The sequence below is a fragment of the Gallus gallus genome, chromosome 18 (assembly GCF_016699485.2).
Source record: "Gallus gallus isolate bGalGal1 chromosome 18, bGalGal1.mat.broiler.GRCg7b, whole genome shotgun sequence".
NCBI classification, from domain to species: domain Eukaryota; kingdom Metazoa; phylum Chordata; class Aves; order Galliformes; family Phasianidae; genus Gallus; species Gallus gallus.
Genome location: NC_052549.1, coordinates 10,254,444 through 10,280,426, shown reverse-complemented (window position 1 = coordinate 10,280,426; position 25,983 = coordinate 10,254,444). Strand labels below are relative to the sequence as shown.

At 59.3% G+C, this 25,983-nt stretch overlaps 4 protein-coding genes and 1 non-coding gene across 7 annotated transcripts in view; 3 read left to right on the top strand and 2 right to left on the bottom strand.

Moving 5' to 3' along the window:
- Positions 1-12,366, bottom strand: part of RBFOX3 (RNA binding fox-1 homolog 3) — a 111,672-nt gene extending 99,306 nt beyond the window's left edge. The window contains exon 1 of one of the 2 annotated variants that reach the window (XM_040649857.2): positions 12,258-12,366. The gene's annotated coding sequence lies outside the window, so the exon portion shown is untranslated. Of the gene's footprint in view, positions 1-11,142; positions 11,321-12,257 lie in introns of those variants that run through there. The other variant, XM_046902219.1, reaches the window with a different exon arrangement.
- ENPP7 (ectonucleotide pyrophosphatase/phosphodiesterase 7) lies at positions 3,408-7,901 on the top strand. The gene is made up of 6 exons (XM_040649850.2): positions 3,408-3,670; positions 4,602-4,747; positions 5,498-6,118; positions 6,358-6,571; positions 6,947-7,047; positions 7,716-7,901. Exons 1-5 carry the CDS (start codon positions 3,427-3,429, stop codon positions 7,033-7,035), a joined length of 1,314 nt encoding a protein of 437 aa, XP_040505784.2. The 5' UTR covers positions 3,408-3,426; the 3' UTR covers positions 7,036-7,047; positions 7,716-7,901.
- Positions 11,987-19,023, top strand: CBX2 (chromobox 2). Its single transcript, NM_001389691.2, has 5 exons — positions 11,987-12,163; positions 12,243-12,286; positions 12,925-12,990; positions 14,600-14,669; positions 14,959-19,023. Exons 1-5 carry the CDS (start codon positions 12,092-12,094, stop codon positions 16,291-16,293), a joined length of 1,587 nt encoding a protein of 528 aa, NP_001376620.2. The 5' UTR covers positions 11,987-12,091; the 3' UTR covers positions 16,294-19,023.
- Positions 17,812-17,907, top strand: MIR1652 (microRNA 1652). Its single transcript, NR_035143.1, has one exon. It is a non-coding gene; the product is annotated as a microRNA 1652 (primary transcript).
- A 1,277-nt stretch (positions 19,024-20,300) lies between the features above and the next one.
- Positions 20,301-24,855, bottom strand: CBX8 (chromobox 8). Of its 2 annotated transcripts, none has more exons than XM_015295594.4 (5): positions 24,707-24,855; positions 24,137-24,180; positions 23,855-23,920; positions 23,690-23,780; positions 20,301-23,534 (listed from the first exon to the last, which is right to left on the bottom strand). In XM_015295594.4, exons 1-5 carry the CDS (start codon positions 24,773-24,775, stop codon positions 22,710-22,712), a joined length of 1,095 nt encoding a protein of 364 aa, XP_015151080.2. In that variant the 5' UTR covers positions 24,776-24,855; the 3' UTR covers positions 20,301-22,709. The 2 variants fall into 2 exon arrangements, with proteins under 2 accessions (XP_015151080.2, XP_015151081.2); XM_015295595.4 differs by having other exon boundaries at positions 23,690-23,756.
- Positions 24,856-25,983: the final 1,128 nt, after the last annotated feature.

The window sequence follows — 25,983 nt, the reverse complement described above, 5'->3', positions numbered from 1 at the left end:
CCAACAGCCACATGGGTAGCATCCGTGGCCCTAAGCCTGGCCCCACTGGTGGCACTACCACTGGTTGCCTGGCACCGAGACCCCATCACGCTGCTGCCCAGGACTCCAACAGGCACCCAACTGCTGCACTGAACTGACCTCACTGCTGAACTCCAGCTCTGCGCTCCCTTCACACATCCTCTGGGGCTGTCTGCTGCAATCCTGACCCATTGCACCGCTTCTCACTTTGCTGAAACCCCACGGCCAGAGCCTGACCTCAGTGAACCAAGCTAGCAGAGAAGAAAAGCGGCACTGATCTCTGTGAGCCTTCAGGGACTAGACACATAACCAGCGATGTCTCAGGAGCATTAGAGCCTGGGGTTGTGCTAAAGGCTGAGTCTGTGTGTGCGTGTGAAGACAACGAGACAAGCAGCTGCCCCCTGGGGTCCCTGCTGAGGAGGGCTCCTTGCTCCCACTGGAGCTAAAATAATAGCCCCTCTCCAGGGGGCTGCTCCTGGCTCCTGCCACAGGATGTGCTCCAGCCCTTCATCACTACAGGCAGCGCAAAGCACCTTCCCATCATTGCCCCCTTCCCTCCAGGAATAGCTGTATGGTGACCCCAGTCCAGACAGGGGGCACAGCTTTTGTGAGCCCTGTTCTCAGGCACACCTCAGCAGTTCCCACTGGCAGAGCTCTGCCCCCTCCCTGCATTACTCACACATTCCTTCAGACCGAATGCTTTCAGCAGCAAGCACAGCATCTCCCGAGAGAGGGAGATAGCAAAACTCCCCTCCCATCCCAGCCAGTAATGGCCAAACAGGCAAACACCTGCAGGAGGAACTTCCTGCTGGAGAGGTAGGGACAGTACTGACCCCCACCCCCCCCACCCCACTGCTCCCACTGCCCCTCCCCATCACCCACTCACAGTGACCCCTTCATCACTGCAGGTGGGCACACAGAAGGTGTCTCCTCCCCTGGGAACAGCCCCCTCCAAAGAGCCACACCTGCTGTGCTCCGCAGGAAACTGATCCTGCTCGGCTCCCATTGCCTTCCAACTGTCCCAGCACAGCCTCCAGCCCCCCAGCAGCCCCACACACCTCCCTCTATGTGCAGTCCAGGCCACTGAACTGCAGAGCTCACCCCAGCTCTACAAGCTTAACCACAAGGACCCGGCACTGGGTACTTTAGTGGCACTAATGAGCTCTGGGTACACACACAGCTCTGTGTCAGGAGCCCAGAGGAACACTGCAGGTACACCCCAGTCATCAGAGGAAAGAGCAGGTTCTGTGTAAGCACGCACAGGAGCAATTCAGGACACCTCAAGCTGCTTTGTTCAGTTACCTTCCCACCCTCCTAGCTACCTCCCCCTCCCTTTTCCTTCCTTCTCCCTCTTCTCAGAGGGCTACACACACAGTGCTATGACCATTGAGTCAGGGTAACTGCTGTACAGGACAGAGCTCTTTGGGGCCAGGCAGCAAAACAAGCAAAAGATGTTTCCTTACTATCTGTCAGCCCACTCAGTCACCATTTCCAGCTCTCAGCCAACCTGCCAAGCACCCGTGGATGCCATCACTGTGCCTTCCTGCAGGGGACAGCAGCCATTCACCCACCCAGGCCCCACTCCTCACCTGTCTGGAAGCAGCACACACAGCCAGCTCTGCATCTCGTTCCCCTTCCTGCTGGTTCCTCCTCCTGGGCTTGGGAAAGGCAGCACCAAAAAGGCAGCTGGGATGTGGGAGGGCAGTTATAAAGTGTCCCATCCCTCCCCTGGCAATCAGTGAGGCTCACCTGTGCCCACTCCTTCACCCCCCCCATTAGCAGTGAGCAGCTCCAGCTGTGCCAGTAACTGTCCCTGCAGAGCCAAATGACCACTCCGTGGGTCAAAGCATGAAATCCCTGTCAGAAACTCAAGAGGCAGCCTTCATCCTGCTCTCCTGAGAAATATGCAATTTTATTTTCCATAAAGAAAGAAAGAAAGAAAGAAAGAAAAGAAATCCATGTGATCCACACAGACCTCTGTAGGTATCACAGTGGGAACTCGGCTTCCCCTTGGGGAACACCTATGTGCAGTGCTCCTGCTTGGAGCTCCCAGGCACCCACCTACGGTGCCTTCACCATCAGCCACAAGCACACCCCCAGCACTGCTCCCACGGCCCTGGCAGCATCAGCAGCATCAGTGAGGGGTCTCATCAGTGAGGGGCATGCCTGGCAGCCCCTCGGCCACATATGCTCGTGGGGTGAGAGTGGGGTTCTGCTGGTGCCAGATCAACTGCATCAGCTCCATGTGCAGATCAGCAGTGTCTCCAGGTAGAGCGGCCAAAGGTAACGTTCTTTATCTGCACCTCATGCTCCACAGATACTGAATATCAAAATGCACCTCGAAACACTCCTATTACTAAGTATTCCTCAGAGATTAGAGCAGTGCTTCCTCCTCAGTACCCTCTTCTCTTTCCCAGTTGAGCAGATGGACACGATAACTTATCAGAACCTTCCCACGTGCTGTTCATCAGTAATAGCACAGGGACTTATTGACCCACCTCAGATCAGCACGTGGAATATTTAGGGCTAGTCCCAAGCTGGGCAGGAGATAATATCTTTATCAAGGAACCCTTTAACCCCTCAGTGCCTGGCAGGCCCCTATATCCTCATGGAGAGGACAATAGAGGGGGGATGCTCAGGGGTACCGAGGCCGGGAAGGGAGAGGACGTGCCGGGGGATGAGCCCAGGCAGATCTGGGAACCAAAGGAGATGGCTGTGCTCAGTGAGGCAGGGGAATGGCCAGCACTTGGGTAGCAAAGCGGCCAAGGAATACATCCGGAACCTGAGCAGAGAGGGATATGAGCAAAGACACAAAGGTTGAGAGTTCAGGCCCCGAGGACCGATGTCAACCTCTGTTACATAAGCCTAGAAAAGCCTTAAACTTGGTTTTGCTGAGAAAGGAGTTGTCAGCAATGATAAAACCCCGGAGAAGTCATAAAAATTACAGATAGCGATAAAATGGGACATCGCCACAGTGAAGCTTCGCAGCAGGCGGTGCGCCCGGGGCCGGCGCCACGGCACGGAGGGGTCCCCATGGGGAGGGGACATGGGCTGCCAGAACACGGTGACAACATCCTCCTTCGGGCTGGTCCAGCACAGCGCGTCACCTCGTTCTGCTTGTGGCAGAAAACTCATTCACTCTTCAGCAGTAGAAAGAGCCTCACGTCACATCCATGAGCACACGGCGCCACGGATGGAGGTGCAGATGCGGCGTTGGAGGGGGGAGGAGGGCCCAGCTAATCCACTGCAGCCAGACAAAAACAAAGAGGCTCCTTCTGATACGAAGTCCTGGCTGAAGCCCTGCACCTGATCAGCTATTGCAAGATTAGATAAGAGCTGGACTTAGTCCCCTCCTGCATATATTAATGAGAGCTCTGGATGTCCGCACTACCCCTCCTCAAGGGCGAGATGATGTTCCCTTCCCTGGCGCTGCTGTTTGCTGCCCTCCCCGTAGCAAAAGGCAGCCCTGTGCCGCACACATCCGGCCGTGACAAAGTCCTCCTGGTGTCCTTCGATGGCTTTCGGTGGGACTACGACCAGGACGTGGACACCCCCAACCTGGACGCGATGGCTGCGGAGGGGGTGAAGGCGCAGTACATGACCCCTGCCTTCATCACCCTCACCAGCCCATGCCACTTCACGCTGCTGACCGGTGAGTGCCACCGACCCGCAGGGACGCAGAATGGGAAAGGGCAAACGAGGGGTTGGGTATAGGAAAAGTTACTGAGCCAAGCAGGCGGCCCACGGACCGGCCTTATGGCACACTGAGCTTCAGCACACGTGTACTCTGGAAAAAGAGCTGAGATGCAGCAACGGTTGCAGAAGCAATAGAACTGATCCTGTGCTCAGAGGAGGTAAATAGCATCAGACTAACCCGACAGCGCGCTTTGATAAGGGAAGTGATTTTTTAGACAAGGGAGACGCAGCACATCTCATCTTCCCGGACTTCAGCAATGTATTTGATACGGTGCCACATGGGAAATCATTAGTTAAGGTGGAGAAGATGAAGATTAGTATGAAATCTCTAATGTGGGTAAGTAACCGGCTGCGGGGAAGGCAACAGCAGGTAGTGCTGCTGAAAGGAGCGCCGAGCAGCAGGGAGGGCAGCAGGGGAATTCCTGCAGAATCAATGCCGGAGCCAATCTTAAATAAGATTTTCATTAATAACCTTGGCATAAAAGAGCGGTGCATGCTAATGAAAGCCGCTGATGAGGAAAGGCAAGGGAGGGCCGTCGATAGGAAGGAGGGCTGGGACGTCACGCAGAAGGAACTGCGCAGCCTTGAGAAGCAGGAGAATAGGAACGGTGTGAAATGTAACGGCACAGAGCACCGGCCTTCCACTCGCAGCAGGGATGTGTGCTTTCTGCTGACCTCGTCCGTTGTGAACAACAACAGAAAGCGAAAGAGCAAAGAGATGGGTTAAACACAGCATAAAGGTGAACCCTAAACGGGGTGGAAAGGGCAGGAGCCACCACGGGAGGGATGAGAGCCCCGGAGTGGGTCCTGGGATGCTCCCACTGCTCGGTGAGCCCCACTGCTCGGTGAGCCTCACTCACCCCCTCCCCATCCATCTCTTCTGGCAGGAAAATACATGGAGAATCACGGGGTCATCCACAACATGTGCTTCAACACCAGCACAGGGGTGAAGCTGCCCTACTACAGCACGCAGGGCATCGACAGCTGGTGGGACAACGGCAGCCTGCCCATCTGGATCACGGCGCAGAGGCAGGCAAGTGGGGCTGCTGCGGCTGTGCGCTCCAAGCGGCGGGTGAGCCACGATCTCTAGTGGCCAGCAGCGAACTTCCTCGCTGCAACGAGGGCTAAATACACCAGCAAAAAGAAAGTTAAATCCCCAGGCAGTGGCAGGTATAATCGGGATCGTCCGATTAAAAATAGCAAAAAATGGAAAGTGCATTTCGGCTTTATTAAGATGTTAATAAAGGAAGTTATCCACCCCCTCGTTAAGGAGGCCCCAGACAGCTCTTTAGGGAGCAGACTGAGCCCCAGTGCTCTGCAATCGGCCTCACACAGGACCCACGGGGGGGCTGTGCAGGGGGCTGCTCCCCCCTCAGCGAGGGCTGCAGAAAGGCTTTGGATCTGGCTTTAAGGCAGGACGTGAGACCTCGCTCCAGACACAAAACTCTGCTATATTTACCTGCCAAATTGGACCCGTTGACTTCAGGGTGAGCGCTTGTGTGGCTGCAGCAAAGCACACCTTAATGCTAGGATGGTACAAACAGGTCAGTTTTTCTGAAGTCATCAATAGCGTTGCTAACGTCACGGGAGACCCAGCTGAGAGGGGTTCTGGGAAGGGCAGTGCTTCCAGTCAATCACTTTTAATGGGTGACGAGCAAGAAAACTTTGTTAGAGGCAGAAGGAGACATTAAGGGGCTGAATGAATCAACCACATCCGCGGGCAGCAGTTGTACTGACAGACGGAGTGAGTTCAGCTGAGTTCACACAACGTCTTCACTAACAGGGTTTAAAGACAGGCTCCATCCATTTCCCTGGGACAAAAGCGAAATATCAAGGAGAAGAAGTGAGCATGAAGCTGGTGGAGCCCCCCCTGTTCAACTACAGCAACGAAACCATTTGGAGACAGAACATCGACACCGCCATGGAATGGTTCACAGTGAACAACCTCGACTTCATCACTCTCTACTTCGGTGAGCCAGACTCAACAGGACACAAATACGGCCCTGAATCCACACAGAGGAGAAACATGGTCGGCCAGGTGGACAAAACCATCGGCTACTTAAGGCAGAGGATCAGGGAGAGCGGCTTGGAATCAAACCTCAACCTCATCATCACATCTGACCACGGCATGGAGACGGTCATAAAGAGCAATGAGATCTACCTCCGGAACGTCGAGAACTTCACGTTCAGTGACATCCAGTTTGAACTCTTAGATTACGGACCCAACGGGCTGCTGATACCCAAAGAAGGGAAATTAGAGCACGTGTATTCAGTCCTGAAAAACGCCCACCCGAAGTTACACGTGTACAAAAAAGAGGAGTTTCCAAAGAGATTCCACTACGCCAACCACCCCCGGATCACCCCGCTCCTGATGTACGGTGATCCGGGCTATGTGATCCACGGGGTGAGATGCACGTGCACACACTTTACTGTCTTTCTTGGATCTGTCTCTTTCCTCCTCTCCTCCTCACAGCCCACCAGAACCTACCTGGCTTTATGCCTTCGTTTTGACCCATCTCCCCACCCAAACAGGCGGTTACGCCCCGAGACCGCAGAACTGGGGACCTGGAGGGAGGGAGCAGGGAGGGCGAGCTGCCTCCGGGAGGCTGCGGAGCTGGGCACTCACATCTGTCTGCCTTCCAGAGATACAAGGTGCAGTTCAACGCGGGGGAGCACGGCTTTGACAACGAGGCCATGAACATGAAAACCATCTTCCGCGCCGTGGGGCCGGCCTTCAAGCAGGGGCTCCTGGTGGAGCCGTTCGAAAGCGTCAACGTCTACGCGCTGCTCTGCGAGCTGTTGGGCATCGCTCCGGAGCCGCACGACGGCTCCCTGGAGGTCACGAGGCCGATGCTGCGTGAGTGCCCCGCGCCCCTTCGAGCCCCGACGGCGCGGCCGCCCCGAGCCCGGCATTGCCGCACGGACAGCGCCACCTAGCGGCGGCCGCCCCGCCGCACCCCAGCAGGAAAGCCCCGCCGTGGTGCGCGCTTTGCTTCCCCGCACAGCCCCGCTTCCCCGCAGCCATCCTGCCTGCCCTCGGGCAGCCTTCCCTCTAAATACGTACAAATGGTCCAAACACCAAAAGCAAAGCTTTATGCTGTTGGCCGAGGTCAGGAACAGGAGGTTACGCGGCCAGCAGCGCATCGTTCCTGCTGGTGACTGCTCTCTGCACCAGTCCCTGAGTGAGAGCTCGTCCCAGCTCCAGGGTAACGCTGCACTTTCGGTGTTGCAGGTTCCAGTGCTCCTCTCCTTGCTGCCATAAAGCTGCCAGTGACGCTGGGAATCGCTCTCATCCTGAGCTGCGGGAGAGGAGTATACTAATCGCTACCAGAGGTAACTTACTGTACAGCCAGAAAGCTCTGCGCAGGTCCTGCCTTGTTTAGGCACGTGCCCTCTTTGCTCTTCCTTTGGGCACCGTCCATCTGAGTGCTGCCCAGCAGCTGCATTCTGCACAGCACAGCACCTGAAGTGCACAGGTTCTCAACTGGCTGCACAGAGCAGCAGTAGTACCACCAGGGCTGGGCATCTCCCAGCGCTCCTGTTTACCCGCCCCAATGCTCTGGAGCCTCTGTGAGCTGCAGCTGTTTGTCTAACCAAACTTTCTGTCTTTATGGCTTATAGTAAAAAGTGGGCAAACAGAACCCAGGTACCCCAAGCTCAAAACCCACAGCACGCAGGAGAGGCTCCGGCTGCCGTCCTGCAGAGCCACATCCACAAAATTTTGCCTACCCACAGCCCTGACCGTGGGCTGTAGACGCTGCCCTTGGAAGCTTTGGGAGAAAAATACACCAAGCTTTAACCCTTGGTGGCTTTTGTTTGGAGAGACAGAGTCAGGACACGCCAGATCACAGCAAACACCCAGGGACCGTGGTTCACAAACCCAGGACCACACAGACCCTGTGCCCACCCATGTCGGCCCTGCCCAGTGCTGCTCTGCACAGGGCTGATGTGCCACGGGTGCATGGGGCCATTATACGAGGCCAAACTTTTCTACTCTGCAGGAAGCAGCCCAGGATCCCTCGCAGGGGCTCAGGAAGAAGCACAACTGCCGTCTCGGGGTCCTGGGCGCTGCCCTTCCACCTGGGGCACAGCATGGCAGCTGCCCCGACCCCATCCCAGATGCTGAAGTGCCTCTCCCCAACCCTGTGCCTCATCTCAGGGGCTCGATAAACATCTGTTGCCATAGAGATTTCCTCGAGCTGCCTTCCCTGCGTTGGTTTCACCCAATAAGATGAAACAAGAGACGCACGCTTCACTCAGAGAAAAAAAAAAAAAAAAAACAGGAAGAAAATGTTTGGCTTGAAACCATATTGGGGGTGGGGGTCAGACCGGCAGCACGCAGAGCAAACAGTCCATTAGGCAAACAATGGGGAGGCTCTGCAAGGGGAGCCACATGGGCCAGCGCTGCAAACATTACTTAAAATAATATCAATATGGTAACTTTCAAAGTAATCCTGCTGTGTGACCTTGGGGCTTTCCACCCCGGGCAGAGGCAGCCAGGGCTGGGGTGACACTGCAGGTCCCAATGACCCCGGCAGCCCGTGGAGCTGACAGCCAAGAGGGGCACAGCCGTGCCAGGGTCCCCATGCGCCCAGCCACGTGGTCACAGCGCAGAGCACAGCACTGCCACCCCCAGGAGCCTTCCTGATGTGACCCCTTACCTAACGCTGGGGTTCAGTCCAGCTGCACAGGGCGATGTCCAGCACACAGCCCTCCAGGCTGCAGGGTGAGCACGGCGCCATCCCGCCGAGCGCACAGCGCGCTGCTACACCCCCGAGTCGCTGCTTTGATTTAGAGCAGGGATGAAAAAGGAAGGAAGCGTTGAATCAGCGTATTTGCATCAGAGGACGCTCGGCCCCGTGCTCGGAGCCCGCAGGAGCGGGGCTCGCTCCTTCCACACCCCCTGGGCCGCGATGAAGGAGGGGATCGGGAGGCCAACGACGCTCAGCGCCGCGGTGCGCCCGGTGCGGCTCCCGGTGCAGTTCCGAGTGCCGGCGGGCGGTGGCCCCCGCGCAGTGCTCAGCGCCGGGAGCTGCCGGAGGCGGCCCCGCACAGCCCCGCAGCCCCGCTCCGTTCCCGCAGTGCCGGCGGAGCTGCGCGAGGCCCGGCGGGGGTGGGGGGGACTGCGCCGAGGTGCTGCCCGAACACGGAACAATTCCCAGCCCGGCCTCTCCCTATGCAAACTCCGTAACCCGAAGCCGTCGTCAGACGTCCTTGGGTCTTTCCCGGCCCTTCCCTTCGCATTTCACACCTCGCACGCATTCACCGTGCGACATTTCAACCCCGGCCAGCAGCCAAACCCCCGCCTGCAGCCGCTCAGCCCTGCGCTGTGCCTCCCCCCTCCATCCCCACGTAATTCATTCCCCACCACCCCCCCCCTCCCCAGGGCTGAGGGTCACGCAGCAGGGAGAGGCCTGTTGTGCATTGCATCCCAATTTGCTATGCATTTCCACACCATTTGCTCCCCTTTCTTTTTCCCGCACTAGAAAGATGCTCGCTACCCAGGGGTCCAAACTGCTCCAAGACGGTAATATAACAACAAACATCGACATACATATATTTATGTTTTTATGGCGCACACAGTTTGCAAGAAAACCACTGCTCTGGGGACGGCCCGTGCCTCCATAGCCCCCACACACCACCGCAGGACCCAACAGCAGATGCTCTCTGCTGCTCCATGTCACACAGCTGCACAGTTCCACCCCCAGCTGTGCTCAGCCCAATGCTATACAGACCTCCATGCCTCAATTCACTGAGCTGCTTTAGGAAAACCGGCATTTGCCCACAGCAAATATGGCCACCGTGGCACACATCTCTCCCCCTCCCCAGTCTCACTCTTTGAAGCCAGGGGAGTTTTGTGCCCTCGGCACACCCCCATGCCAAGCACAAGGTCATGGCTGCCCACCTCCATGCAGCTGACAAAGCTGTGGGCACAACCTCACACTGCTGGGGGAAGGAAAGAAGAAAGCCAAGCTGAATTATTCAGTATTTTACCAATGGGGACGTAACTGCAGCTTCAACTTCTGGATGCTGCAGGGGGTTTCTATGGGCTGGCAAGCAAAAAGGCAAATCTCACTGCTTCACCTCCGTGAAAACCCAACTTGCTGTCCAGAAACACCCACACTTTTCTGAAGCCCATCGCACCTTCCTGTAACCCACCTCACCAACCTCACCCCAAGGTTCTGCTCTCCGGGTGCAGACGCTCCTCCCTCACCTGAGCACAGCACAGCCCCACCGACCACCACGGCCCCACCACGCATGGCATTCCTGGCATGTCTGACATACTTGGGAAGAGCTATAAAATTATATCCCGCCAGGTCAGGTAATGGGTCTGCATCTCTTTTTTAAGGTGCTCTGGCTCTCGCTGTCCTGGTCCCACTGGGCACACGTGGTCCCTGAGCAAATCCCCACATAGGGTTTGGATCACTATGGGGTGACCCGCAGTGCACGGCACAGTGCAGACCGCACATCTCACAACTGTGGGGATGGGACCCAAAGGTCTCTGGCTCAGCCCATGCAAAGCGACAGTGGAGCAACACAGAACTTTTTCCCACCGATGGCAATGGAAGCTCAGTTCAGCTCGGTCAGTGTGGGACGCACACGGTGTGCTGGGATGCACGGCATTCCAGGAACGTGGGTTGTTCTGGAAACGGAGGGATGGTGCTGGTCAGGAGGGTCACATAGGAAACACAGCACTGCAACCACGGCACACGCTCGGTCCCCGTGCAGACCCGGAGCTCTGCTGCCACCTCCCTGCCTCAGCTTCTCCCACGCTCAGGCAGACAAAGCACCAACACCCAACCCAGCCTCTCCCTCAGTGCTTTGCAAAGGAAGAAACCCATTATCGCGTTTTTGCATCCTGCAGAGGAGCTCAACAGCACCAACACTGAGGTGAGCCAACCCTCAGGAGAGAGCCCACCCAGCACTGCAGGACTACGGGGTGATTTCCTTGGGGTTATCATTTCCTCAGGGTTATCGTTCCCTCTCGCAGCGCCTATGCAGGCAGTTCAGGCCCTGCATATCCCTGCCCAGCGCCAACACAAAGCACCATCAATGCCAAAGTGTGCCCACGCGGCTCTTGGGTTGGATGGGAACTCTCACATGGCCGTTTTTTCCTTTGGCTGCACACAAAGACCAGAGCCGACGAAAGCCGAATTAACTTAAAACAAACAAACAAAGTGCAGCGCTGGGTTATTTTTCTACCTCGCGTTCGGCTGAGAAAATTAAACGCTTCTAACTATTCTTCTTGTCAGCGAACATCAACAGCCAAAAGAAAACAATAAGATGTGACACCACCCGACGTCGGATGAGCACCTGGTGGGGACGCAGCGCCCCGACCTCCCGGCAGCTCCGTCCCCTCCCTCCATGCAGCGGCACGCCGGGCCCGGAGGTGCGCGCAGAAGGGATTCTGACGCCGGTATCGCTTACCCGACACGGGCGGCCCGGGTTGCGGGCGGGCGGGACGCGCCATGACCCGCTCAACCCGAGGCGGCCGGGCTGCGGAGGTTCGTCGCCCCGTGGCTCTCCCGCACGGTTATTACCCGCAGGCTCCGGGCCCGCGGCTGCGAACTCCCCGCGGTGCTGACTCATCTCCTCCCATGCCCGTAACGCACCGTGTGCCGCTGCTCCACGCCCCCCGCGCTGCCCCGCGTCGCTCAGTGCGGGGAACGAAGCCGTGCCGGGCGCTACCGGGCTGCCACCCCCCGGTGAAACGCGGTGCGCTCCCCCGCAATGAAACGTTCAGAGCCAGAACCGGCGGCAACAACGCGACTCCGCTGACCGCGGGGCTGTGCGTGTGCGGAACGCCTCCGGCCCGGTGGGTTCCCCACCCCCCTCCGGGCGCTCCGAGCGGCGGTACGGGACCGGGCGGCCGGACGGGCTCTCGCCAACCCCAGGCGTGTGCGGGGACGCCACGGCTGTCTGCCCCCACCCCCGTGCTGCCCCCCGGCCCCGCGCCCATAGGAACAAAGCCCACCACCCGCTCCCGGTGCCGGGCCGAGCCGGAACCGCCCCATTGTCCCCGCGCTGCAGGAAGGGGAGGGGTCGCGCAGACAATGCCTCCCCCCACCCCCCGCCGGCACGCCCCGCCCCCCGCTCCCCATTGGCCGGCGGGGAATTTGGGAAGCCCCCCCTCATCTCCCTCTGCCTCCCCCCCCCCCCCCCCTACCCCGTTGGGGGCGCGCGCGCTGCATTGTGCCGGGGGGCGCGCGGGGATGGGGGGGCGGGGGCGCGCGGCCGCCGTCGGGGGCGCGCCCGGGGGCTCCCCTTGTGTGTGTGTGTGTGTGTGTGTGTGTGTGTGCGTGTGTGTGTGTGTGTGTGTGCGTGTGTGTGTGCGTGCGGGGCCGGGGCCGGGGCCGGAGCGGGGCCGGCCGGCGCCATGGAGGAGCTGAGCAGCGTGGGAGAGCAGGTCTTCGCCGCCGAGTGCATCCTCAGCAAGCGGCTCCGCAAGGTGGGCCCCCCCCGCTCCCCGGCGCCGCCGCCGTCGCCGCTCCCGCCGCTAACGCGCGTCTCTCTGCCTCTCTCCGCAGGGCAAGCTGGAGTACCTGGTCAAGTGGCGGGGCTGGTCCTCCAAGTGAGCGGGGCGAGCGCGCGGGGCGCGGGGTTCCGCCGCCCGGCCGCTTTTGTTCGGGCCGCGCCGCTCCTTTTGTTTACAAATAACGCGGCCCGGCCCTCCCCGTCGCCGCGTGGGGCTGCTCCCCCCTCCCGCCGGGCCGCCCCCCCTTCCCCTCCCGCCCCTCCGAGCACAAGCACCGATCGCGCGTCCCCTCCCGCCGGGCAACCGGGGCCGCCCGCGCTGCGCGGGGATCACCTCGCGGTGCGGCAGCGTGGCCGCCCCCGGCCTGCCCGGCCCGGGCCTCTGCGGCGGGTAGGGGGCTCCGCGCCAACGCTGCTGGGATGCTCCTAGCCCGGCCGTCCCTTCCCCGGCCATCCCCATCTGTCCTCGGCTTCCCGCTGCCCGGCCACCCTCGTCCGTCGGCGGCCGTCCCCGTCCCCGGCCATCCCTTCCCCCTCCGTCCCCGACCGTCCACGGCCATCCCCTCCCCGGCGCTGTCGCCATGGGAAGCGCGCCGTCGGGCGCCGGGTCCCCGGCCCAGGGCTGCCCCGGGACCCGGTTGTCCTCGGATGAACTCCCCGGGCCCGGCCGGTACTGGGGGTGCGGGGGGGAGCATCGATCTCCCGCTCTCTCCCAGTGCGCATCTTCTGTTCCAGGCACAACAGCTGGGAACCCGAGGAGAACATCCTTGATCCGAGGCTCCTCCTCGCTTTCCAAAAGAAGTGAGCAAACTATAAATGTTTCTTAACGAATGATAAAGTCAATTAACTTCTAATTGGCCACGCGTGCGGTGGAAGTTATGGAAACAACAGCCTGAAGCTCCCCGTGCCTTTTGTGGCCCGGCCCTTTTGTTCATCTCCCGAAATTACCGTTCAGGTCCACCTAGGACGCCTCTCCCAGGGCTGGGTAAACACGGAGGATTTATGGCCCTGTGCACAATATGTTTGTGCTCCCGCTGCACAATGGGCGCACGGCAGCACCCGGCAGAGCTCGTGCTCCCATCCGACAGCGGGGCTGTGCCGGGGGGCGGCTGTGCGCCCGGGTTGCAGAGCGGTGGGAAAGGCGGCGGTGTGCGTTTGTGGAGGGCACAGCTCTGCGAGGAGTGAGGAATTGATGGGTGGGAGAAAATGGTGTCCTCCGCCAGAGCAGGGGCTGCTCCACTGAGCCGAGCTGCAATTGTTCTGCAGCTATTATACAGCGGGCGTCAGGCTTGGGGCTAGAGAATAGCCAGCTGGCTGCACGGAACGCAGCGCTGCCAAATATTTTGGCTCCGGATTAATAAAAAATCATTAAAGTTTATGATAGGATTTAATTACAGCTCATTTCTGGATCCTTTTTTTTTTTCTCCTTCACGGAAGGAAGCTGGTGGTTATCGCAGGCAGCGCGCTGTTTAATTAGCAGCGTGCACTGCAGCTCGGCGCTGCCCTTTTTAAACGAACCACATGGCACAGGAACCTCAGTGGTGCTCTTTGTGCCCGGTGTGGGTCTGTGGGGCCGAGGGTGGGAGAGGTGAAATGAGCACAGGGAGAGACCTCGCTCTGGTCTGGGGAAGGCGTTTGCTTTCACTCTGCAGAGGGGCCGGGCTGCTGCTTGCTGCAGAGGGAAGCGCAGCTCTGAACGTATCAGCAAGGAAGGGCTCTGCAGACAGCTCGGATGCTTCCGTTTGCCCATTCCCATTGTAGCAGGAAAAGTGCAGATTTTGCTGGGAAAGGGAAAAGCTGCTGCTCAGGATGGGGCACGCTGCGGTGTGTCACTGAGTGCTGGAAACTTCTTGCTGGGACGGTGTTGTTGTAGGGAACAGGGATGCAAATAAACAGCTCTGGGTGCAGAACATCCTGGGGTCCCACTGCAGAGCCACGTTGGGCACAGAGTTCTTGGAAAGCACCACAAAAGGCAGCACGGGTTTTAAGAGGCTCCTGCAGAACCAAAATGCCTGGGCAGCCCTTGGGAAGGTGATGTGTGCACACACGTGGCTCTGTGAGCACTTTGGGAAATGCACTGCAGCAGTCCATGCGGCTTCGCTCCGTGTTTTACGCAGAGACTTTCCACCCCTCCGCCCGTGTCGCAGGGCTCCGCTGGGCAGCGGGGCGTCCCGTTGTCCTGACAGCCACCTCTGCTGGGAGATCACCATTTGGAGAGCCCTTCTCTTCATTTCTAATTCTCTTTTTCTCATACCGCATCACGTGCAGCAGCTCGGTGCACACCGACGGGTTTGTGTTTCATTGAAAAGCTGCTTTTTAATGGGGAAAAAAAAATGGGCAGAGTCGGGCTGGGCTTGTGGTGCGTTGTTTTGTGATGCAAGCTCTGTCTTTAAGCAGTGCCTTCTTTCAGGGAACACGAGAAAGAAGTGCAGAACCGCAAGAGAGGCAAGCGGCCGCGGGGCAGGCCCAGGAAGCACGTGGTGAGTGCTGGGGGCTGCGGGGGGGCACGGCAGGGGTCTGCCTGCATTGCGGGACGGGGGTGCCTGCAGGAGGACTCCTCTTCATCGCTGATCTGGAGGGGTGTAGGAGATGGAAGAGTTCCCCGGCCCCGGTGTCCCACCAGCCCACCTGCCTGGTTCCATGGCACAGGGGGAGAACCTGCTTGTCCTCAGTGCCTGGCCGGGCGGTGCTGAGTGGTTTGCAGTGCCCATAGCGGCGATTCCAGCATTTGTGGTGACTTTTTCCATGTCCCTCTCCATTGCTTCTTAGGAACCAGAGATGCCTTCGAAAAGTAAGTCGAGCAGCTCCTCTTCCTCAACGTCCTCCTCCTCCTCCTCCTCTGATGAAGAGGATGAAAGTGACCTGGAAGCAAAGAGAGGTCCCCGCAGCAGAGAGACCCACCCGGTGCCGCAGAAGAAAGCTCAGATCCTGGTGGCAAAGCCAGAAATGAAGGACAGTTCCAGAAAGAAACGTGGGCGGAAACCTCTCCCCCCGGAGCAGAAAGCAGCTCGAAGGACTGTGAACCTGACGAAGGTGCTGAAGACATCCCGGAAAGAGGTGGGGGGCAGCAGCAAGCTGCTGGGGAAGCTGCAGGCGCAGCATGGCCCGCAGGGTACGGGGCTGGCAGGGCTGAAGGAGCCGCCGGGTGCGTTGGCTGGGCTCAGCTCCGGGGGATCCTCAGCAGAAAACGTCCCCAATGCGATGAAGAGTGGCTCCAGCAGCCCCAGCCGGGCCATCAGCTGGCAGAGCTCCATTGTGCATTACATGAACAGGATGTCTCAAAACCAGAGCTCGGCCGAGACCTCGCCACTGGGAAGGCTGGCACTGAAGTCGCAGGCATCCAGCAAGAGTGGCTTAGGGCTGGACTTAAAAATGAGGAACCAGAAAGGAGCTGGGGAGCTGGGGCTGTCCATGCAGGGAGCCAAGACCGCCAAGGTTCCTAGCAGCAGCGCTGGAGGGGATCAGAAATCGGGGTTCACCACCGGAGCCCAAATGCTGCACAATGGCAGCAAGACGCCCACGAGCTCCTCTGTGCCCGGGGGGCAGCAGGCATCCAGCCAGGAGCTGAACCTCCAAGCTTTAAACCTGCAGAGCGTCAAAAACGGGCAGAGTGCGGCGGGTGGGAGCAGCGTGCCTCGCCATGCCTGCAGCACTCAGCCCAAAAGCACCTCTGCAGCCGCAGGTTCGGGTCCTGCTGGGTCCAAGGGTGGCGGAAGCGGCGCCGGGTTGAACGCTGCCAGTGTGGGAGACGGCAGCAAAAGCGAGAAGCAGGCACGCAGGGCGGGTGCTGGTGACAGGGACGTGGCCAAGGGTGGCACAGGCGGTGGGCAGGAGGGGCACGCGGCCCCCGAGAGCCGCAAGGCGACCGCCCTCTCTGAAATGAGCACAGGAGACGAGAGCAGCTCGGACTCGGATCGGGATTCGGCTTCCTTTCCCGGTGTGGGTCAGAACATGTCTGTCTCCATCCAGACCAGCCAGGACTGGAAGCCCACCCGCAGCCTGATCGAGCACGTCTTCGTCACGGACGTCACCGCAAACCTGATCACGGTGACGGTCAAAGAGTCCCCCACCAGCGTCGGGTTCTTCAACGTCCGGCAATACTGAGCCGGGGAGCCGGAGAGGAGGGAGACGTCCTTCAGCTTCCCTCGTCCTCGCCCAGCTCTCCCACCAGCTCTTCATTTCTTTAGGTACTGCCCCACGGCAGGGATTCCTGCGGTGACCCCCTGCCACCAGTCGCCCCTTTCCCCCCACTGCGGGCAGTGCCGGCTCAGACCCTGCAGCCCCGCACAGCCCCGGGACCCACTGGGAGCTTTGTGCAAAGGGTTGGGAAAGGCAGTGAAACCTGCACAGAAGTGCCAGCAGATGAGATGGGGCCCTCCCCGCTTCCTCCATCCATCCGAGCCGGTGCCGCTCGCCAGGAGCAGGGGCACTGGGAGGTGACAGCTGGCAAGTTCTGAGCCAGGCTTCACTGCATGAGGTTTGCTTGCTTTATGGCTTGAGATGCCAGTGTGGGGTACGGCGCTCTGGCAGCAGGGAGAGGGGCAGAGGGGAGGTACCAGGCTTACGCTTGGGAGAGAAGAGGGCAGCTCTCCTTTCCTCTGGGCAGCCCAAGCTACCAGGGCAGCCACGATCCAAATAAGACAGCTCCCAGTGCCTCAGGGCTGCGGGGGCTGCAGGATGGGGGTTTTTCAGGGTACAGAAGCCCAGCCACCCCCCTGGGCTAGGTCAGTTCCAATGACAGTGAAGGCCGCGACGTCTCTGTTGTGGTTTCTAGCGGAGAAGGAAATACTGTTTACATTTCGTCTTAAGGGAAAACCTTTTCTTTAGAGGGAGGGGCACAAACGCAATGTAGATGAGCAGACATCGGGTCCGGATGGTGCACTGCACAGCCCCAGAGGCACTCCTTGCCCTGGCACCGTGTGCTCAGCAGGGAGCAGAGACCAAACTGGGCAGTGCCCATCAGCCCCGTGTTCCCCAGCTGGAGGGCTGCGAGGTGCCCGCACTGCCTGGCACAGGGAGGGCAGCAGGGGCCTGCTGGTGGCATCCCACGGCCACCTCCCGTCCTGTGCCAGCGCCTGGGCCATTTGCTTGGGCTTGTAATCACAACCAGTAATGGCTTTCCTAGTGAGGTCTTTTTCCCTGCTATAGATTATTGTTACGAGCCAAAATTAACAGCAGTAGTTCAGGCAGAGTTTAATAGCGTTTGGGGTCATTTCAGTTCTGTTAATGCCAAACTCCTGCTCTGGAGATGGTACAAAGCCTGCAGCCTGCCAGGTCTCTGGGTACGCCCGTGGGAAACGCTTCTGAGGCTCCGCTGTGTTCACAGGGATGGCATCTGGCATTGCTGCAGATGGCACTGCGAGGAGATGCCGGCACCTGCATCCCTGTAACACCTGGGGCTCCCTGCCCCGTACACCAAATGTTTGCTAGTTGGCCTTTGCGAATCCAAACCGAACGACCATGTGCCTTTTGCAACTGTCCTTACTTCTGTGTCTGTGACACCGCTCCTGCAACAGGTCTGTGCCTATGCAAAGCTGGGTGGTCCCAGGGTCCTGGGGACAGCTGTGACACCGGTGGCGGACACCCGGTTGAGCTGTGACGCCGTGTCACGGCTGCTCACGAGGGGAAGGCCCGTGGGGATGCTCCTACCCGGGGCGCGGGGCTGCTGTCCCCACCATCCCTGTGTCCCCTCGGTGGCAGCAGGACTCTGCCATCCCCGCTTTAGCTCTTGTGCCTTTCTGCTCACCAGCCGGTTCGATTCCAAAGGTGTAAAAGGACGGTGAAAATTATAATCTAGAGTTTTGTCTTCATCTCATCCCACCCCCTACTGCCATTCCCTCCCGACCTCACGTGTGTCTGAGCAGAAGGTCCGTGCTGGAGGCTGCCTCCCGTCGGGGGTCTCGTGGGACCGAGCGCAGCTTTGGTGGACAGAGGTTGGAGCCACGTCCACCGCTCAGTGCCATTAGTATTCAAGGTCTACCTTCCTATTTCTTATTTGGAGTTTGCTGCTATGGGTTTGAGCGTTCAGTTGTACGTCAAACAACCAATTAAAGGTTTGTCACTTGGCATTTCCTAAGGGCTTTCCGACGTGGAAAGTCCTGCAGTATTTGTATATTGAATGGATATTTTCTCCGGGCATAATCTGGTTAAGTATGCTTGTTGTTTTTCCATTGGACTGGAAGGAGAGGCCGACGCAGCCGCCGTCCTCAGAAGCCCAGTATATTTTTATATATATATTTTGTACCAAAAAATAAATGGAGTTGGCGGAGGGATGGGGATGGTGTGGGGGGATTCCATTTGCTCTGAGCTCTGATGTGAGCGTAAAGGGCTCCGGAGGTGGAGAGGAGGGTTTTACCGAGAGAAGCTGAGGGATGGGTGAAAGCAAACTGTTGTTGTAACTCACGCCGGTCTGATGTGTATGTTTTAATTAAAGAGAGAGCCAAATCGTTCCCGTATGACACTTCTGATTGCTTTAAACTACAGCTGGTTGGTTGCTTTTCTATCCCGAGAACAGAAGTTGGAGATGGAATTGCCCAGGCAATGCTCAGGCGCTTTGCTGGGCGCTGTGGAGGTTCCCAGGGACTGCTCCCCCCCCCAGGCATTCGGGTCCCCCGGTGCCACAGCACTCCGTTTCCTATGTGTGTCCTGTCCCGGTGCTCCGGGACCGGCGCTGGGTCAGACCTGGGACGTTTATGCTCCTTGTAATTTATTGCCAGGAAAACAGCAGGAGGCGGCACGTCGGGTGGGGGGCTTTTTTTCTTGTTGTCGTTTTTATGCGTGTAACTTTTCCACTGCGCTGTTTTGGTAGATCAATAAATTTTCTATGTTTTTTTATTATTATTATTATTTGTTTGTTTGTTGTTTTGGTTTTGGTTTGCTTTGCTTTTTTGTAACTTTTCAGCCTGCTGTGGTCTCTGCTCCACGAGCACCGCCCTGCCCTGGGGGTACGGAAATGGAGGGGGGGAGGGCGGAGCGGGGTGGCCGAAGGCTGCGGGAGGGGCCGGGGCCTCTGCACTGCACACTGAGCGAGGGGGGCACGGGGCTGAGGGGAACGGAGGGCGTGAAACCGCCTCCCCGGTCGGGGAGGGGCGGTCCTCAACCCGGGCCCGGCTCCTGCCCAGAGCGGGGATGAACGCGGCGGCGGATGAGGACGGGGATGGAGATGGGGATGAGGATGGAGCTGAGCCGGACCCGGGGCCCTCAGGTGCTTCCGCTCAGCCCGACCCGGCCCCGGGAGCGTCCCCACACGTGCTGGATCCGGGCACGGGCTGCCTGCGGAGGGCGCTGCGCGGCCGCGGACGGACATCGGCCCCATCCTTCCATCCCGGCCGCCGCGGCGGGGCGGGGGGTGAGGCAGCCCCGAGACGGGCATCGCCCGCGCCCAGCGTTCGCCGTCGAGGGGCCGCCGTCGGGGCGGAGGGGCAGCGCCCGGTTACGGGGCGGAGTCCGGGCTCCTCGGGCCGTGCCCCGGGGCTCCTCCGGCCGCGCCCCCGCCCCCCGCGGGTCGTCCCCACCCCCTCCGCACCGCCCCGGCCCGGGGCCCCGCCGCGCCCGTGTGAAAGGGTCCCCCCCGCTGGGCCGGGGGAGAAAGGCGCCATTGTGCGAACCTTTCTCCCGCTCCTACTTGACACTCATTTTCCGCGCACAGATGCTGACAGCTCTGATAATAAGGGGGTCTGCGCCTTTCACCCAGCGGAGCAGAAAAAGGAGGTTAATGAGGACACAGCTTTAAGAAAAAAAAAATTAAAATTAAAAAAAAAATACAAAAGAAAACCTCGCTTCCCCCCCAACTGCGCGGCCGGGAGAGATTTGAATACAAAGGCCGGGCTCCTCCGGGCACGGCCCCGCACCGCACCGCCCGCATCCCGCGCCGTCGGAGGGCCGCGCCGTGCCCGTCGCTGCCGCCCGGCTCTCCCCGCACCCGGCCCTGCACTGCGGGAACGGTGCCGGCCCGGACCCCGCTGCCCGCTCGGACCCTTCTCTCCCCGTACGGCCGCCCCCGGCCGCGCACATCACCGCCCGCCCCGTCGGAGCCCCGCAGCCCACTCCCGTTGTCCCCCCACGGCTCCCTCCTCTGCTCACCTCCGGCCACAGACGGGAGAAAGACACGGTTCTATTTACAAAGTATATATTTAAACTCACATAAAAAGCAGGTCTCGTACGGACATTCACGGCTGGCAGAAGACACGTAAGTTAAGCTTCACTTTTCTGAGACTGAGATTTAGCCAAATCTTTTTCGTTTGTTTGTTTGTTTTTATACAAGGCTTAGATTTAAATAATTCACGCACACACACCCCCACGCACACGCTCAGTATATACGTCGCTATATACATACACACATATACACCCACATGTACGGCTTGCTCTATATACGTGCTACACGGGGCTGCAGGAGGCAGAGCCCTGCCCCGGGATCTCGCACATTTCTCAGCCTTCAGCACCTCTGCAGGCGGAGGGAGGGCGGCTCCGTCCGTCCTCCATCCCACCCCGCACCTCCTCCAGCAGCTGCTGAGCCCCAGCGCCGACCCCAGCGCACAAACCGAGTGAAAAAAGCTCCATTTTACAAAATATGCCTTCGAACGAAACGAAACAAAGAAACAAAACAACAACAACAACAGAAAAAAAAAAAAAGAAAGAAAGAAGTCACAGACACGGCTCCCTTTGTACAGTCAATACAGCATCCTCTCGCTACGTCGTCTGACAAAGGCAACGGTCCCAAACATGGAAGGGGAGAGGGGCACAGCGAGGCGGAGCGCGGCTCTCCCGTTGGGCTGAAGGGAGGCTCCTCGCCGAGCCCCATCTCCCCACTGGGCCCCATGTGCTTTCAGCTTCTGTGCAGCCCCCAGATAGGGAAGCGTTGAAGAGCTTCCTTGGGCCAATCAGAAAGGATGGAAAAGGCCAATCTCCCCCCAGCCCTGGGCCCTCGGGGGCTGCCGGACAGATTTGTGCTTTCGAACCGCCAGAGATGCTCGAATCAATGCGCGAGGACACGAGGACACCTGCTCTACATCAACCAAAAGATACAACGGAACGGCCCCCCGACGTCCCCAGACCTTGGTTCAGCTGCAACGGAGTTGAGAGGAAAGCAAACGGAGGGGGCAACGGGAGCGGAGGGGAGAGCTGCTCCCCAATCAGAGCCACCCAGCCCCGCTGCTATGGCACTGCGGAGCCGCACAGCCCTTGGGAGCCACGAGAGGTGGGCAGGGAAATAGAAACACTGAGAGCCACCCCGAGTCAGCAGGAGCTGCTCCACACAGGAAGATTCAGCCTCTTGGCTATTGTTTAACCAGCAGAAGAAAAGGGAAATATTTATTGTCTCTGAATGCATCAAGGTGGCTCTGGGATTTGTCAGGGATGTGGATATTACAAAACGCCGCACCGGGCGCCTTCCGACAGCCTGAAGTGAAACGTGGGGGGGGGGGGAAGGGGAAAGAAAAACCCACAACGATCCGCTTTCTATAGCAGCATAAAGCATCTAAATATGGGCAGCCATACGGTACCCTCCCAAACCTCTCTGGCATTTCAGGAATGTAAACAGAGTTGTTGGCTTTTTTGTTTTGTTTTTTTGGAAGCGGGTGGGGGAAAAAAAGAATCAGGCGACCAGACAAAATGAAAACAGATTCTCAGCTCAGTTCCGTCTCCCACAACTGCTGTGACAATTCTATTAAAGTGCATTTCAGTATCTCCCCTCTCAGGAACCTCACACGCAAACCTCCTCTTCCATCGCAAGAAAAGGTAATTCAAGTTAATGCTCCACTAGAACGGTTTCAGCCTCTTTATGGACTTCTGCCTTTCCCCGCCCCGATGTTGCAGCCACTATTTGCTTTCAAATCTGGATACGCCCCCTCCCCAGCAATACTGTCAATTCGAGTGCTAACTTCAGCCGCCAAGGGCAACAGTTCTGGATACAGCACACTTGATTGTACAAGCAACACCTTAACATCACAATCAAGAAACCCGGGGGCATCTGACCCCGAGGGGGAGTAACGCGTCCCCCTTCACCATCCATAGCATCATATGGAAAATAAGAGTTAAAAAACATAATTAAAAACGAAAAGCAGAAGATCATTTGCTATGAACATCATTCGTTCTGTACAGCGGCTCCTGCAACAGATGCGTGAACTCCGGTGGTTCTCAGTTTTATTGTCCTTTCTAAGAGCAACTGAGCAGTCACTGTTGTCTCCATTTAAATAAAACAACTCAGAGTTGAAATATATATATATATAGATATATATATAAGCATTTTCTTCTTAAATAACATATTTACATCTAATAGAAAATATAACTCTAGAGATAATCTTTCCAACAAAATGTGAGACGTGGAGAAAAAAATAAAAACAACAAAAAAAAGAAGGAGGAGGGAATGAATTTAGGACAGTTTCTAAATCCTCTCCAGGAAATTAAAAAAAAAATCAAAATCAAATCAAAAGAAGAAAAGAAAAAAAGCCCACCAAGCTCTAACCAAGCTTTTGTCTGGATCTAGCCCGAAGAAAAGCCCCAGCACCACCACCAGTGGGAACTCATCGCTTCTCCTTAAAGAATCCTTGGTCCGTGCTGCTCTCCTTAATGGTGACGGTCAAAAAGTTAGAGGTCACGTCGGTGACCACCACCTTCTCCAGGTTGCTGAGCGAGGGGCTCCACGACTCCTCCTCGGGGTCCCCCAGGATCCGGGCCACCGGGATGCGGGCGATGAGGGAGGGCCGCCCCGCCGGGCCCCCACCGTCACGGAACAGCCCCCCCCCGGGGCCGGGCCCCACGGCTCCGTGCAGCAGTTTGGGGTCCAGCCCGCCCGGCCCTTTGGGGTCCAGCAGGTCGGAGCGGTGTTTGGCCATGCGCGGTGCGTAGGGGTCGGCGGTGCCCAGCTTGGTGCCCACCTCCAGGCGGTTGGGGCCGGGCACGGCGCCGGTGAGGTCGGGCTCAGGCCGGCGGGCCAGCTGGATGACGCTGTGTCCCGAGGAGAACTTGGCGGCACCTGCCGCCTCCTCCATCTTCCTGGCCTTGAGGTAGTCCCCCACTTTGTCCCCCGGCTCCCCCAGTTTCCTCTTGGAGGCGTCCAGACTCTCCGACAGGTCCTTATACAGCTCCTTCCTGGGCTTTGGGCCCCGCTTTTTGGGGGTCTCCCCGGGTTTCTCCTCCATCCGGAGGACGCGGTCCCGCACGCCGTCTGCTTTGGGCACGCTGCTGCTGCCGCTGCCCTGCGGGGTCAGGGCCATATTCCTGAGTCCTTCCCGCGCGCGGGACGTGGAGCCCAACTCCTGCGGGGAGCGCCCGGGGTACGGCACCCGGATACCCCTGGACGAGTCGCTGCGGAACTCGTAGGTTTTGGCTTTGGCCTTGGCCTGGGCCTGCAAAGAAGACCAACACCCGTGAGCTCGTCGCCCCAACACCCCGATGCGCAACCGCAGCCCATGGCACGCAGCCACCCCGCGCAGAGCGTCCCACATCCGCGGACGGACCGGGGGGAGTCCGTTCCCCATTCCCTGCAGTGCTCCCACCTCACCTTTAGCAGGAAGGTTTTGGGCTTGGGGCCGCGCTTTTTAGGCCCGAATAGCTCCATTTCTCGCTCCCTAGAGGTGTCAAAAGAACCAAAGCTTCAATTCAGCATAGCTACAAGACAGTCACATATTTACAAGTGCAATGGCTACGGCTACAAAAGGCCTTGTACCTCTCCTCGAAGGCCGCGAGCAGCCGGGCATCCAGGATGTTCTCCTCGGGTTCCCAAGTGCTGTACCTGGGGGGGGGGGAAAGGGGGGCACAGGGAGAGGGAAAGGCATCAGAAACCAGCAATGGAAAGGAAGAAAGAAAGAAAGAAAGATAGAAAAAAAAAAGAAGTGGCACAGAGAAAGGGATCCAACTTTCCTTCCTGCTACAATGGGAACTAACAGCTACAAGGAGCCATCTCCCCAGCAGCCCCTAGGCTGCAAAATTGTGCAAACAGCAGACTTACTTCTGAGACCAGCCCTTCCATTTTACGAGATATTCCATGCGCCCCTGCAGATGCAAAGAGAAGAAAAATAAATAAATAAAGGACTAAACATGCACGGAGGGAACCCGCGATAAATGCTCGCAACAAAGCTACACATGCAGCCGCACGCGTGCAACCAACACACGCCTGCACCCAACGCGTGTGTCAAAAAACACGCGAGGGGGAGGGAGAGGGACCGGCGTGGGGGGGAGGATGGGAGCGGAGGGGGGGGCGGGAGGGGGGAACGCAACAAAAAAAGATGATAGAAAAAAAAATGCGCGTGCAGCAGCCCCGCAGCCCGCAGCCTGCAGCGGGGAGGCCGGCGCACAACGCCCGGCACGCAGCAGCGCGGCACGCACGCCCCGCACAGCCCGTGCATGCGGATGGGAGGAGGAAGGGCCGCCCCCAGCCGCAGCCGGAGCCGCCGGAGCCGCCGCTGCAGCGCCGCTCGGCCGGGGGAGGGCGCGGAGAGGGCGGCGCGGCCTGGAGAGGGGCTGCGGGGCGGCGCGGGGACGGCGGGGCGGCGGCGGCGGCGGGGGTGGGGGCACCTACTTTGCGGATGCGGCGCTTGAGCAGGGCCTCGGCCGCGAAGACGCGCTCCCCGACGGCCGAGAGCTCCATGTTTACGCGGCCGCTCGCAGCACACAGGCAGCCGCCAGCGCAGCCCAGACCATAATACTCCGCCCGCTGACGTCAGCGCCGCGGCCCCCCCCTTCCTCCTCCTCCTCCTCCTCCTCCTCTCCTCCTCCCCTCCGGGCCCCCCCCGCACTTGTTGCTGGCGGAGCCGGGTGGAATATTCCGCCCTCGCCGCATTGGCCCGGGCCCGGTGCCCGCCCCCGAAAGCCGCGCCGCCCCCCGACGTGAGTCGCGTCCCGATGAGTTCGGGGCGGGGCGGCAGCGGGGGGGGGCGGGGGGGGACGTTGACCCCCCCGCGTCCGCCCCGCCCGCTCCGAGGGTGCCCCCCCCAGGGCGCAGCACAAAGGAACCGCCGCCACCGGGACGGGATGGGGCGGAGCGGGGCGGGGCGGTCCGAACCCCTCGAGCGCACCTGGACGGGGCGAACCCGAGGGGGCGGCCGCGCAGCTCGTAGGCCCCCCCACAACCCCACCTCCCCGTGTGACAAAGAAAACGGGATTTTTTGTTAACGAAGCTCTCGCGGATTGCGTAAAAATCACCTCATTACGGCCGCGCTGCCGAGGCAGCCAGCGGCCGGCAGAGTTCATCATCATAAAAAGCCATTGAGGGAAACAAATGGCCGCGCCGGGCCGTGCCAGCCGCGCAGCTGTTTCTGGTTAAGTTTAAATACTTTCCAACAGTTTGGGTAGTAAAAATAAAGTAGACCTCAACAGCCCATAATACGAGTTTCTGGTTTCCTCACTCCGGCAGCCCGCGGCTGAGTTCACGGCTCAATCGTGGGGCGTTCCGGGTGTGGGAGGGGTCCCCGTGGCCACCGAGGCGGCCCCGGAGGGGATCGGGCCCTCCGAGTCACTCGTGGGCGGGGACGGGTGGCACCGTGGGTCCCTTCCCTGAGGACCCCGCCGGAGAGCGAGACGGCGAGCCCCGGGGCACGGGTCCTGCCTGAGGCGGGCGGGGAGGACGGGACGGAGCGCAGCCGTGGGGAGCCGCGATGTCCCCCGGGGCCGTCGGGGGAAGCTCCGGGGATGCCCGGGAGCGATTCCGTCGCGTCCAACCGAGAGAAACAATTCCCGACCCGGGAGCGGCAGCTCAGCCCCGCGCTCCCCATCGCCACTCGCGGGTGCGTTGCTGCTGCCGCCGCGTCCACGCGGGGCGATGCCTCGCACGGCTCTGCCCCGACCCCCGCGGGCTGC